Genomic DNA, 21,737 nt, shown 5'->3' with positions numbered 1-21,737 from the left:
AATTCCACAGGGTGGAAACAATTCAGGCTGTGGGCAAGAGCCTCACTTGATCTGATGCTCCTCCATACAAATTTATTATTTTCTATGTATTAAATCTGTATACCACCCTTCATTCAAAGATCTCACTGCTAGCCTATTCACTGTATAAAAATATGGAATAAAAACCACTAAGCACAAACAAGAACAAAGCAGAGGAAATCAGTAACATCCCAAGCACATTTAAAAGAAAAATGCAGAAAACCAGCTTCCATTCAGAGACACGGTTGGGCTATAACCTCTTTCCTCCTGGTACGCTAGTTTTCTATGTGAAGGCCATTGCTTTCCATGAAGAGCCTCTTCGCCCCATGAGGCCCTGGCAGATGCAGAGAGCGGAACGAGGGCGGCGCAGCTCCCCCCCCCCTCAGGAGAGCTCGCCCCCAAAGTCCGTATTAAGCATGTTATTGCCGCTAAAGACCCACAAACTCAGCAGCGCTTTCGTAAAACTAGTCTACAGGACACAGCGCAGCTACCCCAAAAGCTCTACTACTGTACTTTTCTCAGGCAGACTCTTTGCAACTTCCCGTGAGGGAAAAAGGCTCGGAGGCCCCGTGGAGCCTGGGAGGGGGGCGGGGGAAACGAAACACAAAGGCTAACCGGGGGGGGGAGGGAAAGCAGGGTATGTAGTAGTACCGTAGTAGTAGTAGTAATAATAATAATAAAATAAAATAATAATAAAATTAATAATAATAATAGGTTAGGCGTGCAATCATTTTGCTTTCACTCTGGCCCCCTTTATTTATTTACACGTGGCTGTTTTTCCTTGCGTAATATTCAGGGCTTCTGTATGTAGGAAGACAGCGTTGCAACCAAACCAGCCCCGCCCCTCCCCCCTCCGCGGGGGTGTGGCGCGCGAGCCCCCCGCCCCGCCCGAGCCCCCCCTGTCTCTCACCTTCCCGTCGCCGTCGAAGAGCGGAGGGTCTCCGTCCCCGTCGGGCGAAGGGGTGCGGCATCGCTTTCCCTCGGAGCCGCTGGGCGAAGGCGGGGCGCCGGTGGCCGAGGAGGCGAAGGCGGCCCCGTGGGGCTGGTAGTCCCGGTAAGGATTGCTGAAGGCCCTTTCCTCCATCTCGGCCTCGCCGCCCAGCTGCGCCTTCAGCCTCTTGGACATGCCCTCTCCCATCTCGGCCCTCCCACCGCGGGGACGCGCTCCGCCCCAGAGGGAGGGAGGGAGGCAGAAGCTCAGAGGCAGAGGCTCAGCAGCAGGTGGGGGCCAAGGCGAGCCAGGCCTGGCCTCCCCAAAGCCCGACGCAGCTCACGGGGTGCCCGCCCGGGGGCCGTCAGGGAAGGTGCTCGGCTCCCGCCGGCGGCCCTTCTCCCGCCATGGCTGGGCTCCAAGCAGGCGGCCGCGTGTGTCGCTGGGTCCGCGCCCTCCTCCTCCTTCCTCGGTGATGGGGCAGCAGCTTCCTAAGAGTCCTGTAGAAGGAGGGGCAGTGCCGCAACCTCCCTCCCTCCGGATCAGTCCTTCGAGAACGGGCTGGGCGGGAAAGCTAGAAACCCGTTGAGGCTGGAGGGCATCCCCCAATCCCGCTTTCCGACGCACATCTTGCCTCTCTCCCCACTATCAAGAGAGAGGGAGAGAGAGCGATCAGGCCGCCGCCGCCGCCGCCGCCTTTGCAGCAGTTGTCATCAAACCCCGAGGCTGCAAAGCCGAGTGTTTTCTTTCTCCTGTGACTCCGCCCGCAGCCGAAGAGGTTGGTGGGCTCCAGCAGCAGCATCCTTAGAGCAAGAGCATCAGGACCATCAAGGGGAAGGAAAACCCGAAGACGAGGCAGTAGACGAGCAATTCCTTGGGGAGGGACCTACGGACCCTCCGGCCCGTTGGAATCATCAGGAAAGATTGGTGAGGAGAGGGGAAGCTTTAAAAGTGGGAGGGGGCGCCAACCGCGCACCTCCGTAGCTCTCTGCTGCTCTTAATCAAGATGCAAGACGGAGCCTCCTTCGGCCGCCGCAAACGCTGCTTTTCAGCTGCCCATCACACAGCAGCACAGGAACGAGCAGACCCACATCCAGCTAGTCCCCTGAACAGGTGCAAGGAAGAGCTGGCTGGAGAAGCAAGCACTGGTGATGGCTTGGCCCTCGGCCTCCCCTGATCTGCAACGTTTTCTTTGCAGCTTCCGCGCTCCCTTTGGTGGCTGTGAGATCGGTGTTGGCCTGCCGGCCAGCCCTTCCACTGCCAGCGAATGAACACACAACGTCTTCAGTGACACAGGCTCAGGAGGGAGGGCCTCGGCCAGCTCACTGCATAGTTGCTAATCCTGCACAAAGCGCACATACCGCCACCCCCAATATAGTGTGCCAGGCCCACAGCCATAAAACAGTAAAACAACTCATCCTTCTTATACGTTACCTGGTTGTTTTTAATTTTAATTTTCAATATATAATAATCAGTCTCTTGGTTCTTTCTGGATTGAACAACTGCCCTTCAGCTGGCTTTGCTAGAACAAAGGGGGACTGCAATTTGAAACCGCTGGCCTGCACCAGAGGCTCATGGCTTTGACTTGTGCAGTGAATTGATACAAAAGGGTTTTTTCACATTACATATACCGTGTTTCCCCCTTTTTAAGACACCGTCTTATAACTTTTTTTCCCTCAAAAAACACAGGGTGGCTTACTTTCGGTGGGGTGTCTTATTTTTTATTACCGGTACGGTTTTTACGGTTCAGGGCGCTGGCTCAGGGCGCTGCTGGGCTGTCTTGAGTGCTCGGCGCTGCAGCAGCCCCCAGTTCCGGGTGGCGGGGTGGCAGGCGTCTTTGGCCGGGCCAGGCAGAGGCCGCTGGCTCATGCGCTCCGCCCGCCGCTGCAGGCGCTCCAAGCTCCTTGGCCGGGCCAGGCAAGGAAGAAGCAGTGAGCCCAGCAGTGGCGGCAAGCACGGAAGTGGCAGGGATGGCGGTGGACGAGAAGGCAGAGCGCGGGGATGCAGCCAGCAAGGCGGGAGCGCGATCAGCTGTTAAGCGGAGCTCTTGGAGCGCCTCTTCATAGCTGATCGCGCTCCTGCAGTGCTGGCTGCATGGAGTGACTCTGCGAGTGGAGGTGCCTGCGGAGGTTGGTTTCCGCGGCGCGGAAGTATGGCTTATTTTCGGGGTATGTCTTATATTTCTCAAATACTTAAAAACCCTGCCATGGCTTACTTTATGACTACGTATTAAAAAAGGGGAAACAGGGTAAAAATGTCCAATGCCAAAATGTGTTTTTAATAACTACTCTTGGTTTTTTTTAATGTCCACTGTTAAGGTAACCACAGTATCACATTGTGCTTTTCTGAAGTCGCTGTTTGCAATCCCCTTCCCCATAAAACCCCACACATACAAGCCTACAACTCAGGATAATCCCCCCTCCTTTTGCAGCAACATATAAACTCTGTGTGTCCCTTGTTTTGCTCCTGACTTGTTGCAGGTAATGGGACCTCTGTTGGGGTTTATATGTCAGAATATTGTTATGAGTTTGGGGGGGTCAGTTTGGATTATATCCTGTACCCCTTCCAAATCTGTGATCCTGTGGATGGGTAGAATTTATAATGGCAAGCTTTCCAAACCAGTCCCTTAGGCTTTGGCTGACTAATTAAGCACCACAATTAGCTTAACCAGAGAAGTTGCTCTGTGCCCTGCCTGCTCCCCAAGCTGCTAGGTAGGAGAAGAATAGCCTGAGCTTTGGGTGTGAGCTGAGCCATAGCTGCCAGGTCTCCTGCTGAAAAATGCGGGATCAGCAGTGGCGCAGCACCGGAAGTCGCTGGACATGCGTAGAAGCAACTTCCGGTGCCACTTTGCCTGATTTCCGGTACCCAGGCATGGGCAGAACGGCACCGAAAGTCGCTTCCACGCATTCGACCATTTTGGTTGCCCTCCTCTGGACACGTTCCAAATCCACTGAATGGTAGCATTGTCTAGCCTGCATTTTACCAGCTTCTTTACAAGAATATCATGGGGCACCTTATCAAAGGCCTTGCTGAAATCAAGATAGGCTATATCCACAGCATTCCCTTCATCTACCAGGCTTGTAATTCTGTCAAAAAATGAGATCAGATTAGTCTGACATGACTTATTTTCCAGAAACCCATGCTGACTTTTAGTGATCACACTTTCCTTTCTAGGTGCTCACAGACCGTTTGCTTAATGATCAAATGTTCGAATCCCCGCAACGGGGTGAGCTCCCGTTGTTCAGTCCCTGCTTCTGCCAACCTAGCAATTCGAAAGCATGTCAAAGTGCAAGTAGATAATTAGGTACTACTCCGGCGGGAAGGTAAATGGCGTTTCTGTGCGCTGCTCTGGTTTCCAGAAGTGGCTTAGTCATGCTGGCCACATGACCTGGAAGCTGTACGCCAGCTCCCTCGGCCAGTTAAGCGAGATGAGCACCGCAACCCCAGAGTTGTCCGCGACTGGACCTAATGGTCAGGGGTCCCTTTCCCTTTACCATTTATTAATTTATCAGGTTTAGGAGGGGCCCTCCCATTCTATAACAATATTATATATTTCATTCCAGTAGTTTTGTGGTCACAGCAGGAAGCCAGAAAAACAGAATCTCCAAGTGTGTTTTAGCAGGCTGCAGAAAATGCTGCAAGCATGGAAAGGAATTAATGCTAAAGTGTTCCATAGAAGTACCGTACTTTTAGCAATGGTGTAATAAATTCACAATACAATCTACTCAGGATTTAATTCCAAGTAAATGTATGGCACTGCAACCTTCATTTCATTATTTAAAGAAATAACTTCAAGATGTACAGAGGCACATAGCCTATGATCAAATATATTGCCCATTTCACATGGTGCAGGGGGAGTCCTGGAGATTTGTGGTAATATGTCCAGAGCAGCAAATAAAAGCCCGGATGTCAAATGCAAATGGCTTTGAGGGACAAACCCATCCAGATGATTCCCAAGAGCTCTGCCCAAACACTTTGGCTGAAAATGACCATCAGTTTTAAAATGCAGTGGAGGCAGAGGTCATGGCAGTTATTATGTTCTAAAAAAAAACAATTCTCCCTGTCCTGTTGCAGGGAGCCACCTTTCTCTGTCCTAACTCTCCAGATCCTGTGATCAGCAGGAGTGCAGCACACCAGACCAGAGTGCCTCCTTGCTGCTCCTAGTTAATGGGGCTCACCCCTTTTGTCCATCCCATTGCCCCAAAGTACTCCTATGTACTAGAAGAGATTGCTTCCCAATCCTGCCAGAATACCCCTATCATTCAAATCTCCACCTTTGTCAGGAATCCCCAGACTCACTTGACTACACTGCAAGTCCACCTGTGCCTGTTTCTCTTCTCTTTACACTGCCACCAATTCTCAGAATGCTCCAAAATGTCCTAGTCTTGAAGGACAAGAAAGACTCCACCACCAATAAACACAATTCCAGTCATATTCATATTGAGGCCATGATTGTCATGATGGCCATCTGTCATGTACTGTACTGAATTGCAGGGGTTGGACTAGATGGCTTTCGTGGTCCCTTCCAATCCTATGATTTCCCTATGTCTTACAAGCATAATATATATATATATTTATACAGTAGGTTTCTTTTTTTCCAAGACCCTGACTTGGCTTTGTAAAGTCCAGAAAAATTCTTGTGCTATAATTGCCTGTCATAATCAAGAATGATCATTCTGTCAAGAAGCCTGCTGATGTCTGGGAAGTTAATTGCTTTTTTCTGGCATTCCTTTAGACTTGGGAGAGAAGGAGCAGTTGTTGGCCTTATCTTGGCATGCTAATAAGAAATGGTAGGCCTGAGTTGTGCTTGCTGAACTTCACGAGACAGCTTTCTGCCCTCGCTATTTCAGTCAACTTGGGTTTCAAGTTCACCATAATGAGGAATAGCACAAACAATAACAACATCAAATGAGGCTTTTAAATTTTATCATTTTTGCATTTGGTACAATGTTGGAAAAGCTGGCAAGCTGAGGGAAATGAGGCAGGTAGGGAAGATGGCTAGAACTCACTCGGAGAGCTTGCTTAATGACAGCAGTGGTAGCAAAGAAGGTTTTGGGCTGAAGAGCTGGGAATGGGAAGACTTAAAATGATAAATCATTTGCTGGCACTATCACATCCTCTAAGTGACATTCAGTAGAGCTTTCCCAGGTAGTTTGGGGTTTTTTGCAATCTTGCCCATCTGCAGATGTTAAGTTACTCTCAGAGAAACACATTGTTACAGGATGGATGGTGGTTAATGGATTGAGGTTGAATCCTGACAAGGCAGTAGTACTTTTCTGGGGGACAGTGGGTCCTGAATGGGGTAACTGTGCCCCTAAAGGAACAAGTGTGCAGCCTAGGGGGTCATTTTAGACTCTCAGCTGTCCATGGAGGCACTGGTCAATTCTACAACTAATCCAGAATGCGGCAGCTAGACTGGTGACTGGGAGCAGCTGTCAGGACCATATGCCACCAGTCCTAAAGGAACTTCATTGGATCACAGTATGTTTCCAAGCAAAATTCAAAGTGTTGGTGCTGACCTTTAAAGCCTTAAATGGCTTGGCCCTGTATACCTGAAGAAGCTTCACCACTTCCATAGTCCAGTCTGGACACTGAGGTCCAGCTCTGAGGGCCTCCTGGTTGTTTCCTCACTGCGAGAAGTGACGTTACAGGATCTTGACAGAGGCAGGGTGTTTAGGTGGTTCTATTCCTACTTGGATAACTGAATTCAGAAGCTGGGGCTGTGGGCCTATTTATTTGTTTAATTTATTATTTGCTTCCCGTAAAATACCTTTAAGCAATTTAAAAGTAAAAAATTTTTAAAAAATGAAAACACACATATAAATACAATTTAAACCCAGTGTGAATAAAAACAGGAATAATAATCTCCACTTAAGAGGTTTGTTGGAAGAGAAAGGTCACCAACAGGCATGGAAAAGATGCTAAAGGCAAAGTGCCCGTTTGATACTTAATGGGAGCAAGCTCCTCGGGACTGGGGTTCCAATTCCTGTACTGTACAGAGCAGACCTCTTGATGAGATGATATTTGCAGAGGAAAGTGCTCAGTTAAACATATAAGGGATATTACAGTCTTTTAGGTAACCTGGTCCTGAGCTGGATAAGGCTTTGTACTCAAAGGTTTTGTGCTCAAATCCTTTCAATCTATGCAATGGGGTCTTTCAGGATTCTGTTTTGTCCCCTGTAAGGTAAAGGTAAAGGGACCCCTGACCATTAGGTCCAGTCGTGACCGACTCTGGGGTTGCGCGCTCATCTCGCATTATTGGCCGAGGGAGCCGGCGTACAGCTTCCAGGTCATGTGGCCAGCATGCCAAAGCTGCTTCTGGTGAACCAGAGCAGCACACGGAAACGCCATTTACCTTCCCGCTGTAGCGGTTCCTATTTATCTACTTGCACTTTGACGTGCTTTCGAACTGCTAGGTTGGCAGGAGCTGGGACCGAGCAACGGGAGCTCACCCCGCCACAGGGATTCAAACCGCCGACCTTCTGATCAGCAAGCCCTAGGCTCAGTGGTTTAACCCACAGCGCCGCCTGGGTCCCCTGTACTTTCATGTAAAGTTCAAGTTTACATGAAGCTGTTCCATTAGGTCATCCAGAGGTTTGGGGGTCCAGAGTGGTTTATGATTCAAGAAGCCTTTATTTTAGCTAGTTTGAAGCTGTGTGAGACTTTCATGAAAATGATACAAAACTGAAGAAAAAAACTAAACAGATCATGCATTTTCTGGGGAAAACTGCAGCAGACAAAGGGAAAGCCTGTATTCTTCATGCAGTTGAAGTAAAACACAAACCTTTCACATCTTCATTGATTATTGCTAATTACAACAACCGCTCCCCCAGGAGCACCCCTGTGGGTAGTGGTGTGTGCCAGCAAGCCCAGTAATTCTCTCTCTTAGAAACCAATTTATCATAGGCTCATCCTCTCCAGTGCTTCTCTAAATGGAAAATTTCAGTTTGCCTGTACTTCAAAAAGGAACTTTCTGGTAACAAGACATATTGCTTACTAGAGAAGAAAATACAAATAGATATATTTTTAAAAGGTTGAAGTCTTAAAGCACATCCAGCTGCCTAGCCAAATTGTCATGGAGATGCAAATCAGATTTGTTTAGATGACGATGATGATTATTTCTGTCTTATAGTAACTACTATTTATCAGAATAAGCAATCAGTTCAATACTAAATCTTTGGTTTCATTATTATGTAGCAAAACAAGAGGGAGCACTTCCTTCTCAAATCCCTCCTTTTTTACAATGCAGTTTTTCTGTGCACTCTCAGTAAGCAAAGCCCATTGAGATGCTCTGCTCCCCTGTCATCCTCCACCTTAACCAGGTCAGGTCTTTACTCTCCACAAGGTACTGAATGACCACTTTATGGTACAAGTGGTGCCTGGCTGAGCAAGAGAGATGAGCAAAATGAGTCACAACATCATCCAAAGTGACCTCAGCAAGCATATCAATTTCAAATACTGTATTCTGATCTGATTATTTTACTTGATTTGGAGGGGGGCAGCTGCCCCCCTGCCCCCTGGCTACGCCCATGAACTTTCTGCAAACATAACATTATATAAACATGCCTGGCTGGTGGGAATACACCCTTTCCTGGAGCTGAACCAATATAATAATAATAATAATAATAATAATAATAATAATAATAATAATAATATTTATACTCCGCCCATCTGGCTCTGGGCAGCTTCCAACAGAAAAATAAAACACAGTAATCTATTAAACATTAAAAGCCTCCCTGAACAGGGGTGCCTTCAGATGTCTTCTAAAAGTCTGGTAGTTGTTTTCCTCTTTGCCATCTGTTGGGAGGGCGTTCCACAGGGCAGGCGCCACCACCGAGAAGGCCCTCTGCCTAGTTCCCTGCAACTTGGCTTCTCGCAACGAGGGAACCGCCAGAAGGCCCTCGGTGCTGGACCTCAGTGTTCGGGCAGAAGGATGGAGGTGGAGACACTCCTTCAGGTATACTCACTGGACCAAGGCCATTTAGGGCTTTAAAGGTCAGCACCAACACTTTGAATTGTGCTTGGAAACGTACTGGGAGCCAATGTAGATCTTTCAAGACCGGTGTTATGTGGTCTTGGCGGCCGCTCCCAGTCACCAGTCTAGCTGCCGCATTCTGGATTAGTTGTAGTTTCCGAGTCACCTTCAAAGGTAGCCCCACGTAGAGCGCATTGCAGTAGTCCAAGCGGGAGATAACTAGAGCATGCACCACTCCTGCTAGACAGTCTGCAGGCAGGTAGGGTCTCAGCCTGTGTACCAGATGGAGTTGATAGACAGCCCTTCCCTGGCACAGCGCTGGCAGGCCACATTTTATTACCTTAGATAGTTTTTTTTAATTAAAAAAAGCATTCAGCTCAAAAATGCACTGGACTAAAGAGATTTATGTCTGAAGCAAAAACTCTCTCTCTCGGTTCTTCATTTGCACACACACTCACACAGCCTGCTGACAGCTTTATGAAATGCTTTATTCTTACTCTGCAGATTATTTGGCTTGTATAAATCCTTCAGTCACCCTCAGCTGAGCTCTCAGGCTTGAACAAAGGATTTTAAAACAAACAGCAGAAAATGTGTAAATAACGCTGTGCTGGAAGCTGTTTTGAGTCATCATCTGTCAGGATCCTGCACTCCCTGCCCCTCGCGCCTTGTCCCTCTCTATCCCGACAGGAACTGTGTGAGCAGGATGGGAACACAAATCAAGAAGGTAGTTCTGCCACCACTTCCTTATACCCTAAGCGACCATAGGCAAGGAAGTCCACTCCTATCTTTACCAGGTGCACTTAGCACTGCGTACTTTATCGTACCACAGACAGAAATTCAACAGGTAAGGTTTTTCAATTGCAAAGCTCTGGCTCACTCTGCTGTGACACAGACAGAAATTCAATCAATAGGGTGGGTGTCTAAGCAGCTTAGGAGCTGTAATTTAGCTTCCCCTCAGCAAAGCCCCCCAAAGCAGAAAAGCAAAAGTCCTTTTCCAGGATTTATTGCAACATAAGACAGCTTAAAACAGTGCACATTTCTTTAAAAAGTTACAAACATAAAACAAAAACGGTATTTAGTATTTCTATCTAAGGTACATGTGAACCATTAGCATTTCAGAAGCACAGCAATAAGTCAGAAAGTGGCATAGTGTCCTCAGGCAAACAGCATGATGTTGCTCTGGCAAGTTGCAGGTTGCAAAGTGCAATTTTACATCTCAAAGCCAGGTATCTTTATTCTAATTTGCCATGAGGGGTTCCGAAGTTTAATATTCTATTTTCTTACATTTACCACATCATCTCAAGAAACTGCAGAATTGGAAGGAATCTGGAGGTTGCCCAAGGTCACAAACACTTGGGCTGCAATCCAGTGTACACTTTTTTGAGAGTAATTCTCATTGAAGTCAAGGGGATTGACTTCTTAATAGGTATGTATAGGATTGCACTATTAAGGCTAAAGTGCATATTCATAAAGATTACATAGTACAGCCCATAGTACAGAATGCAGGTGCAGGAGTGCAAACTTGAATAAAATATTGGTGGGCCAAGTAAACCCCGCCCTGCATAATCGATCACAAGACATGGCATAGACATACCATTTCAATGGCTCTGCCCATCAAGTGGGGGGGGGTGTTCAAATATATTACTGGGGGCCTGAAAGGACCCTGAGCCCTAGGAGTTGGCTCCCATGTGCAGATGGGGGAATGACAAGTTTGATTTCTTCCCAAGTAAATGCTCTGCCTCTAGAAAGCTAGCACATCACAGAGAAATATGCTGTGGCAACAAGGAGAGGTTAGTTCATCTCCCTTCCACCTCATGGTGCAGGCTGCTCCCTTGTCAGCACATATGTATACCATGCAAAGACTTAAAATAGTAGTAGTAGTAGTAATAGTAAATGACAACCAGAGCAACAGGGAGGTGATTACTCTGGGGGCATCAGTAACATTAATGACTACTGGCTCAGTCTCCAACAGTGTTCTTCATTCATACATCTAAATATAAAATAAACAACACAGAGAAGGATTATTTCAAGGCTTTATTTACGGTAAGTAAAATGGTCATGCTTCAAAAACACATTACAGTCATGTTTGAAAAGAAGGAATATGATTTAAGACTACATTGTGTATTACATTAAAACAATCTTGATAGCTTATGCTGCCTCCATCTTGGAAAGGAGGAACTAAAAGAAAACTTTAAAGTGCCTATTTATCTTTGTACAAAGTCCACCTATCAAAGAATTTTCAAAAATACACCAGTTCTACATAGCAGGGAGAGCACCTTCACTTCATGAACGCATTTTTAGATTTTATTGGTTTAACAGTCACCCCTCTTCCCAGAGAACCCTTGGGATTGCAGTTCTGTGGCAGGAAAGCTGGGAAATGTTGGACACCTCACCATTCATTGGGCTGGGGAGAGGAAGGAGAAGGTAAAAAAAAAGCTAAAGGACCCCTGGACGGTTAAGTCCAGTCAAAGGCGACTATGGGGTGCTGCGCTCATCTCGCTTCAGGCCGAGGGAGCCAGTGTTTGTCTGCAGACAGTTTTCCAGGCCAGCATAACTAAACTACTTCTGGCAAAATGGGACACTGTTTACCTTCCTGCCATAGCGGTGCCTATTTATCTACTTGCACTGGCGTGCTTTTGAACTGCTAGGTTGGCAGGAGCTGGGACAGAGCTCACTCCGTTGCAGGGATTCGAACCGCCGACCTTCTCATTGGCAAGCCCAAGAGGCTCAGTGGTTTAGACCACAGCACCACCCGCATCCTAGTGGAGGGAAAAGACAACTACCGGTACTGAAACTATATAAAAAAGTGGTGGTGTGGAAAAGGTTCCACTTTCCTAGCTATCTGACTCTATTTTTTTTATTATTCCTATTAGAGCTTTAAAATGCAGGAACCTTTATTCCTTTATTTCCTGGATGATTTCAGATTTGCTATTTATTCCTTCTACCGTTTACTAATAGTTGCACTATGGAGATTTGGGGCAAGAGGCGTTGTATACTTTTCCAAATCAAGAGGTGAATATGGATAATTTGGGTGAGGCACACTGAGTCATTAACAAGGCATTCTCTGAAGTTCTGATTTGCTCTAGACTCAGAGGGGTGACCATACCAGTAAATTGTATCCAATTCTGTCAGAAATTTTAAATATGCTACATGGAAACCTCTGAATGCATCTGCCTACAATTTGGCAGGATTAATCCACACTGGAGCAACAACTATGCCTGCGAATTTCTTCCACCTCCCTAAAAAGGGGGGAAAATATATTTTTACTTGCCATCATAGTGAGTGGAGAAGAAATTTGCAGGCATAGTTTTTAACTGATCTAATGCGGTTCCAAATAATGAGTTGAACTGGAAAGCCACGGTGCAACTCCAAAACAGATTGGGCTACTTCCCAAGGCTACAAATATCAGTCACATGTTCTGTCCAGTGCATACCTCTAGAATTTGCGTAGTATTTCTAGAAACCATACATGGAACATTAAATGTTCCCCAAGTTGGTGCAGGTGGAGGTTGCAGGTGGGTGCACATGGATTCTAATGTGATCTGAACAGGACAGACTTTATAAACGTCTTATAAAGTGAAGTGGTGGTGTATTAGTAAATTACAACTACTCTGCTCCTAATTGTTTAACTAAGAAAATTATATATACCATTTTTGATGGAATGTGTTTTATAATTTGACCTAAGTCAAATTTTTCAAAATTTCTAATTAGCTCCCCATGCTGATCCATTTTCAAGAGTCAAAAGGGAAATCAAAGACCTCTTATCACCTGTAATTCCAGTCCTTTTTTCAAGGGGTACTCAAGGGCACACATTCCTGGCACCTCTTTTTGTTGTTAAAAAGTGTGGCACATACTGTAACAACTTCATAGTGAGTACCAGCACCTATTTTTCTAGGAAAAAAGCACTGAGTGATTGCATAAAAGCTTCCGCTTACAAGCCAGTCAGAACATTCCTTTCCCATTGAACACAATACACTATATTACAGTGAGTGATATCACCATACATCCTCCAAAAAAACAAACAAAAACACCAGGAAAATTGAAAAACTATGTAAAATAATTATGTACATCTTATTTCACTGAATATACAAAGTTTTAAAATCAACACTAAAAACAATTTAGCAATACAAAATGTGACATTTATTTTTACAACTGTGCTTTCATAAGTAACTTTACAATGCTCATGTAGAAGACATGTGCTCCAGTAATCCTGCATTACCTCCATGTATTTCAGTGGAATAGTTATTGGTGGTTTGAACCCTATACCTAAAGATACACTACTGAATATAATCTATATTCCCTACATAAAGCTGATCACAACTTCACTGAACTAATACAAATATGGCACTAGTTCCACAGGATCTTTAATACACGCATGCCCCCAGTTCACCCCTTTATCATGCAAAATAGGCAGACAGGACTGGCCCATCCATGAGGCAAGGTGAGGCGACTGGCTGGGGCAGCAGGATCCACCGGGGCAGCAGATTCAGCCTCCAAGGAATGCCTCACCAGCAGTACACTCCACTTCAACCATCAGGTAAGGTTGATTTGACCTCCCTATGTACCCAGAGTAGAGCTTCCCTTATTCCCTGGTGTGTGTGGGGCACCATTTTGTGGTTCACTTCAGGTGCCAAAATGTTTTGGGCCAACCCTGTAAGTAGAGACTCCGGATGAGGATGTGCCACCTATTCTCCTAGAGACATGTATGGGGGTTATATGAGCATCACCATGCAGACACGCATCCAAATTTGCTTCTGTGCCAGGGCTGGCCCCATACATTTTGCTGCCTGAGGTGAAGGACAAGATGATGCTCCGCCCATTCCACATGCAGAAGCTGACCAGACTAGCAGTCGACTCTTACTTGGACACTAGTGTCAGGAGAGCACCCTGTGCTGCATGAGAGGCCAAAAGGCTAGTTAGTGGCCACATGACAAGCCATATGGCACTGATAGATCTGTCCTCGGAATAACTAACAAATGTTCCATCCCTGAGGTTCCACCTCACTCTGCCTAATGGTAGAGCCGGCTCTATTGGGTATGCACACCTCCCTTTTCTCAAAGTGGTGCACAGCTTTGACCTTGTATTGTTCACAGTAAATCAATTCAAGACTCAATGGATGCAGCAAGATGAACATTAGGCATTCCCTGACTACTAAGATGTTGTAAGTGATGACGCACAAAGCATTTCCCATGTGTTTCAAATGGGGCTTGAATGGAAGATATATTGGTCATTTGTGTACTAGATGATATACTGTTATTGCACAATTCTAGATCCAGGGACTGGGGATAGGTAGAAATCTGATTCTAGAAGCTTCCAAGACGCATTATTTGTAGCAAAAACAACACAAAATTAGCCAAATCATGTATCAAATAGGTGGGTTTTTTATATTAAAAAAATAGCTGTGTGTTTCAATCTTTTCTATAGAAACTACCTAGGTGTAAGACTTGAATTCATTACATTTTTCTCTACTTTTCTGTGCATAAAGAAAACTGCGCCCCCCACCTTCCCAGCAAGGCATCAAAATCCATTTATAGTTTAACATCAGTGGAGACAAACAATCTATGCATTTTAATGGAGTTTTGCCACCAGTTTTGGATCCCAGATACTGAAAAGACAGAAGGGTTCTGTCTGCCATGCCTTGCTCCCGTACAATTCCAACTGAAATGGAACAGTGCTTATGAGACCCTTTATCTGTACTAACATTTAGCTTTGCAAAACAGTCTTACACACGTTAGCAAATTATGCTGTGTCATAGAGAAATTCTTATTGCTCAAATGGGAAATCCCAAATAGAACTTGCGGGACACAAATTACCGACAAAAAAGTGAAAGTGTATGTGTGCATATATGTAGAATGCAAACTAGATGTAGTATATGATGCAGAAACAGGTATATGAGCGGTCATATTTCACTATGCCATCCATTATCAAAATATTTAAAAGTAAATATAACAACAACAGCTGAAAGAAATGGGCCTTGTTACTTGAATATGCCTGCAGTCCTATGCATGTCTACTCAAAAGTCAGTCCTCTCTTGAATTCAATGGGATCTGTTCTCAAGAAAATGAATATAGCATTGAGGCCTATAGCATCCCCCTGGTTATCTGCAGACTAGTCATATTTTAATGCTAAAATATATATTCAGCCAGTCCTTAGATATTAAAAATACTTGTTTTAATGAGGATTTGTTTTGTCCCCCAAACACCTGGATCCACTATTAAGTAAGAACCTATGAAAATAGGGATGAATGTTATTTTATTTAAAGCAAGAAAATTAGACATTATCTTTGGTCCTAAGTATTCTATATCCTAGAAAGTCAGGTGCTGGAACAACAACAACAACAACAACAACAACAACAACACCCCAAAAAGCAAAGGAAGTGAAAAATATTGGGGAAATAAAATATGAAATGAGTTTTCAGTAGGAAAAAAATCACAAATTCATGGTGATTTAAGATTATTATAAAACTTTTTAAGTGTCACCCCCCCCACAGTGAAATTTTATAAAGTTCACAATCTTTTTACTACACATTTTGACAAGAATGAGGAGGTGCAAAAAGAAAAGACAATGCTCACTTGTCCCACCTAAAATATTTTCTCACAGAGAAATGTAAATCATAGAAAAATTATAGCAATGTTAACAACAGCTGACATTGAAGAGGTAGGTAGCAGTTTTTGTGCTATTGCCTGTATGGAACTTCTAGGTCTCAAAAATGAAATGCTTGTCAGGAAAGGCAAAGGCTCTTGCACTGCTCCCGTCACTATATACTGTGTATTTAAAAACACATTTGGTGAAGGAATTAATACGAGATTCCAGTGCAGGAATCATTGGACATTACCATCCTATATGTGGTTTTTTTATGCTGCATAATGTTCTGGTGCACACATGGAAGACATCTCAACTACCTGCAAAACTTAACTGCTTTAATTCGACTGGTATAGTTGGTGCAATGTGTGCTACGGAAGTTGTGGCTACTTGAGAAAGAAATACTGTTACCAATAATTTTATTATTTATACCCCGTCCACCTGGAAACATGCATGTGGGACAGTCTAATGTGCAATGTGTAGAGGTATGGTAAGCAAGCTATGGTCTCCTCCCCCTGACAATAATTCACATAACATGCATGTGTTATTTATGTTTTGGTACCTGTGTGTTAACAACCCCTCTTCAAGAGGAACTGGTCTCCACACACAACAATTAGAACATTACCAATGTTATGAATTTTGCCTCAGGCTTGTTGGTATTCCAACTCATGTTGGACGCGCTCACAAGACTGAGTTCTGTACTAAATTTATATAAGAGGTTTGCAATATAAATCACAAGTGGGAGAAAGGCACTGTATCAATTCATCCTTATTGCAATAAGCAGAGCCTTACTCCAGTGCTGTGGGAAGAAAGTGGGGAGCAGCTCCCCTAAATGCCACTGACATAGAATCCCAAACTAACATGGGAACAGATGCTAGGTCAGCTATTTATACAATGGCACTGGCCTAGATTCCCTGAAGGAAAAACACTGGTGTAGCCAAGGAGGGGGGTATGGAAGAGCCATTATAGCGCCAAATCCCCAATGAGAGTGGAAAGAGGATGGCACTTTGCTAATAAACTGTTGTGAACAATAACTTTGTCCAGTAACCTGGACTTTAGTTTAGCATGGAATAATCTCAAGGCCCAGGGCCTAACCGACTACTATACAGAACAAATGTGATTTCTTCATGTATTTACTGTATTTTTCGCTCCATAAGACGCACCTGACCATAGGACAAACCTAGTTTTTAGAGGAGGAAAACAAGAATTTTTTTTTTTGCTTTCTTGAATTGTCCTAGGCATAGCAGCCAACGCCTAGGGGCCTAGGGGGCTTTGCCCCCCATTAAATATTTGAGGAAGTCATTCCCCCCCCCATGTTGATGGGCATTGTCATTTATATAGTGTGTATGCACTTTGTCTTGAGATCAATTGCAGCGGATCTCAACCTGTGGGTCCCCAGGTGTTGTTGGACTACAACTCCCATCATCCCTGAGCTTTGGCCTTTCTAGCTAGGGGCGATGGGAGTTGCAGTTCAACAACATCTGGGGACCCACAGGTTGAGAAAGGCTGATATAGTATGTGAGGTAGGGCTTACTTGCCCCCCCCCCAATATTTTATTCAAGTTGGAAGAGGGAGGGAGGAAGGGAAGGAAGGGGTGACAGAGAGAAAGCGAGACAAGGAACAAAGGGGAGAGAGAGAAAGAAAGAGAGGGAGGGGTGAAAGAGAGAGGGGGGAAGGAAGAAGGGAGGGGAGGAAGGGGTGAGAGAGATAAAGAGAGGGAGGGAGGGAGGGAGGGAAGAGAAGGGAGGGAGGGAGGGAGGGAGGAAGGAAGGAAGGAGAGTGAAAGAAAGAAAGAGGGAGAAGAAAGGAAGGAAGCTGGGAGGAGGGGCGGAAAGGGCTCCCTTCCGTCTCTCCCCTCACCTCACTCGCTGTCACAGAAGTAGCCTGAGAGCCGGATTCCCGCTGCGCACGGCTCTGGCATTCGCAGCTCTGGCTTTCTCGCCTTCGTGGCTCTGGCTCTCACATTCACTCCATAGGATGCACATACTTTTTTCCCATTCCCGCAGGGTTGTGTGTTGAGTCCCCTGCTCTATACCCTCTATACCAGGGGTAGGCAACCTAAGGCCCATGGGCCGGATGAGGCCCAATCGCCTTCTCAATCCGGCCCGCAGACGGTCCAGGAATCAGCGTGTTTTTACATGAGTAGAATGTGTGCTTTTATTTAAAATGCATCTCTAGGTTGGGGTATAGGAATTTGTTCATATTTTTTTCCAAAATATAGTCCAGCCCACCACATGGTCTGAGGGACAGTGGACCGGCCCACAGCTGAAAAAGGTTGCTGACCCCTGCTCTATACGTATGATTGCACAGCTATCCACTCCAGCAACAAAATCATCAAGTTTGCTGATGATACCACTGTGGTGGGGCTCATTTCCGGGGGGGGGGGGGATGAGTCCACCTATTGGGACGAGGTGGAGCGGCTCTGTGTTTGGTGTGGAGAGAACAATCTGGTCCTCAGCACTGCCAAGACCAAGGAATTGGTGGTGGACTACAGGAAGAAAAAGGCGGACATTCAGCCCCTGTATATTGGCGTGGAGAGGGTGGCTGTATTTAAGTTCTTGGGTGTTACCATCGAGCAGAGTATGACCTGGAGTGCTAATACCACTGCTCTGGTAAAGAAGGCCCAGCAGAGAATGTATTTCCTCAGACTTTTAAAAAAGAACAAGCTGAGTGAGAAACTGCTGGTGTCCTTCTACCGGGGCTCCATAGAGAGCATACTGTATCTCTGCTGCACAGTTATGGATAGGAAAGTGCTCCAGAAGGTCATAACCACAGCCCAAAAGATTATCGGTCATCCTCTCCCATCTCTGGAAGAGCTATACCATTTCCGTTGCCTTAAAAAAGCAAATAATATTTTACAGGATTCATCTCATCCTGGATATAGTCTTTTTGCACCGTTGCCTTCGGGCAAGCGATACAGAACAATTAAATCAAGAACGAATAGATTAAAAAACAGTTTGTATCCAAGAGCTATAACCATCCTAAATGCTGTAACTAAATAATATGATCCTGGGGAGTTGTGATGGGTGTGTCTGTGTCTGTAATTGTGTTTTTATTTTGTTTTTTATGGGATGGCATTCAATTTCAATGTACTATGTACAATTACAATAAAGTATTCTATTCTATTCTATTCTATTATTTTGGGAGGGAAAAAGTGTGTCTTATGGAGCAAAAATACGGCAATATTTTTAGGAAACAAATCCACAATTTGATAAAACAGAAGTAGGAATTAAATTATATATCTGCTTGTGTTTGTGTGTGTTCCAGTTCAACAGTGGAATGGTCTACTCTGGGAGGTTGTGGACTCTCCTTCCTTGGAGGTTTTTAAGCAAAGGTTGGAAAGTCATGGATGCTTTAGCTGAGATTCCTGCATTGCAGGGGGTTGGATTAGATGACCCTTAGGGTCCCTTCCAACTCTAGAATTCTATGCTAAATGATTTTAAAGGCTGTGAGTTTAGGTGGATTTTTAAATATAAACATGAGATACCTCAGTGGATCTAATCAAATCAGAAGCCAAAGTAAATTTAATTGAAATGTGGCCTGAGGAATGAAAGTAGGTGGGACAGAATCAGTGCATATTTTTGAACAGCATTACAGTAATGCAAGTTCAAAGAAAATGGCTTGAGTTTGCTTACTATTATGACGGTTGTTCTACTTTTAATAACAGAGAGACAATTTCAAGCTACTGTACACGAAGTGCTCTCATTTATGGACCACATTGCATCACAACATGAGCCATATAAGTTCTTTTGCATTGGATGGGTCCTTAAAGGGCCAGGTGGCTCAAGAAAAACTTTCAGTAGTTTGTTAATTTCCCTGTCGCTTTCAATGCAAACTTGTTGTCATTATATTGTATGAGTTTGGGGCTTGATGAGGGATTGCAGAGCAATGAAAGCTATCTGTTGAAACACCTTCCAGGCGTTAACAGGAAAAGGTAATTTCAATTTCAAAATCAGCTTGGCTGCTTATTTGGGGCTGCACGGCAGAAGGTGGAAATGAATCCACAAGTTTACAAGACTAATAGTACTTTCACATATAATCACTAGATTGGTCTGAAATTCTTGCATTATCAGTGCATTTGTGAGTAAAATTTTGGTGATCAAGTACAGGTGATTAATCCTAAACCCCTGCTTTCCTAATATAAGTGCTGTGTATTAACTGGTGTTTTATTCAAGAAGAAGAAAATCATTGTAGGGCTGTAACTGATTGTCTCTCCACTACTCACAGCAGTAAATCAGAAATCTGTAGGAACTTCTCATGCACACACTTCATTTATTAAGGTAAATGGGAGCTTAGCAAAAATATTAATTCCTATAGGGCTTGTGCAAGAGAATAGTGTGCCCATATTCAAACTACTTCAGCCAAATTGCAACCTTTGCATTTCCTCACTGTTTGAATTCATAATAATTGTCCAAATGCCATCAGGGCAGTGACTTGGAAATGTGTTTTGTTTTTAAACAGCATCCCTCCTCATTTAAAGCTTTTTAGTCAAACTTTTAAAACTCATATTTGTATCTCTAGAGAAAATATTGGAGCCAGAAGAAACCCCCCCCCCCCGAATGCCATCCACACCTTTGGTGAGCATTTTAGAGACAGTCTAGTGAGTTCCCAACAGTAGTGGTCCGTTGGCAGTGTGTGCTGCAGACATGTTCTTTTGCTAAACTAACCAGGGCTGATCACATTCTCTGCAACCTGCTTTATTTTCTGAGAAATATCTTAAGCAGAATCTCCACATTTTCCCCAAGTGCATTTTTCTTCTCATTTGTATAAGGAAACCTGGACCAATGTATAGGGAGTTTTTCTTTAAATCTTATGGCAGACAAGCTTAGGAGAGAGCGAAATATATTGTGTCACCTCTCTCAAATGATCCATGTGACGTGAAGTAGTTCAATATCTGGTCTTCTTGATCTCACAAAAGCTCTTAAAAATATCACAAATGTTTACAAAATATAGGCTGTAATCCAAAATAGTTTGTAAAGAAAATAAATGAATGCAACAGCAATTCATTGCTTGCTGGATGTTGTCTTTTCTTCCCATATCACGTCTTTGATAAAGACAGAAGTCCCAAGCAAGCTGGATGAAATCAACTCGCACATACAGAAGGAAAAAGGTGCATGTTGGCATTTTGCAGCTGCTCTCATCTGTTTCTATAGCAGCCAGCAATGTCACCTGCATTTCTGGTGCTACAAGAGGTCTCTTTTGGTAGTCATGCCGAGGCTTGAATGTATTCAACTTTTGGTGCTGCTACCCTGAGATATTCTGGATTCTCAGCTGCAGGAAGCTTAGAGATGCCATTGGCTTTGTTCTCCTTGGGCAAGAAGTCTTGCTGATAATCGGGATTGTCCAGATTCATTTGGTGGTTGGTTGTCTGATCCCAGTAGGGCAAACTGTTGAAAACTGTGTTAGCAAACGGAGAGAGGCTTGTGTTGAGATATTCAGGGTTGTCCACTGCTGTGTTGTGGGAATTCTGATGGTTTGAATCAGCCACAGACTTAGGCTCAATGGGAAGAGATAAATTGTTGTAGACTGGATTTTGCACAACAGAAGCAGGTGGTGTTTTGGTCACTAGCTGGTTCACATATTCTGAAAATGGTTGTAAGAGAATTAAGATAGGCAAATGCATGACGTAACATTATAGGGAAATAATTGCAAAGGACTAGATATGCCCTTCAGTAGGTGAAAGGCTGAAAGAACATTCTGGAGAGTAACCAGAGCTAATCACGTTCATATAGGAGCATGAGGGGAAATTAATGCAGGGACAAGAAAACAAAACTTTCCTGTGGGTATTGCAGTTCTCATGACAAAGCATTTCAGGGAACAAAATGATTCTGTGGCCAAATTGTGATTCAACATATGGGACTAGCAGGATTGACCTCAATCAGTTTGCATATAACTGAGCTGTGAGCTCTTTGGCTACTCCTAAAATCCTCTCATTCTGAACTTAATATGATACTTTTAATATGCTTTTTGGATTTTGTTTCATATGTGCAATGTACTCTCATTGCAGCTTTCAGTTCCTTTATTTTATTCACATTCATTCCCCCCCTTCCATATAAGCTGTGCACATTTAATATGCCCTTTTAGCATACAACTGTGTGCACATCAAAATTCCCGTTAGGCACATGAACTTATGATTCTAGGCATTGTTGAGCAGTCAGAAGCAACGTGCCTGTAATAGCAGATATATCTACCCCCTGCTTGGTTGCTAATAGGTTTGGTAGTTCTGTTTTTT

At 44.4% G+C, this 21,737-nt stretch overlaps 2 protein-coding genes across 4 annotated transcripts in view; both read right to left on the bottom strand.

Moving 5' to 3' along the window:
• LANCL2 (LanC like glutathione S-transferase 2) overlaps positions 1 to 2,573 on the bottom strand; it is a 28,792-nt gene extending 26,219 nt beyond the window's left edge. Inside the window, exon 1 of the mRNA XM_035101371.3 lies at positions 929 to 2,573. Coding sequence (XP_034957262.1) covers positions 929 to 1,156 — 228 coding nt within the window. The 5' untranslated portion in view covers positions 1,157 to 2,573. The remainder of the gene's footprint in view (positions 1 to 928) is intronic.
• Positions 2,574 to 19,001: 16,428 nt separating this feature from the next.
• The window catches only part of EGFR (epidermal growth factor receptor), a 147,742-nt gene continuing 145,006 nt past the window's right edge, over positions 19,002 to 21,737 (bottom strand). For all 3 annotated transcript variants that reach the window (XM_035101351.3, XM_035101352.3, XM_035101353.3), the window contains one exon: positions 19,002 to 21,088. In XM_035101351.3, coding sequence (XP_034957242.3) covers positions 20,712 to 21,088 — 377 coding nt within the window. In that variant the 3' untranslated portion in view covers positions 19,002 to 20,711. The remainder of the gene's footprint in view (positions 21,089 to 21,737) is intronic.

The sequence above is a fragment of the Zootoca vivipara genome, chromosome 11 (assembly GCF_965207765.1).
Source record: "Zootoca vivipara chromosome 11, rZooViv2.hap1.1, whole genome shotgun sequence".
NCBI lineage: Eukaryota > Metazoa > Chordata > Lepidosauria > Squamata > Lacertidae > Zootoca > Zootoca vivipara.
This window is presented reverse-complemented; position numbering and strand designations above follow the sequence as displayed.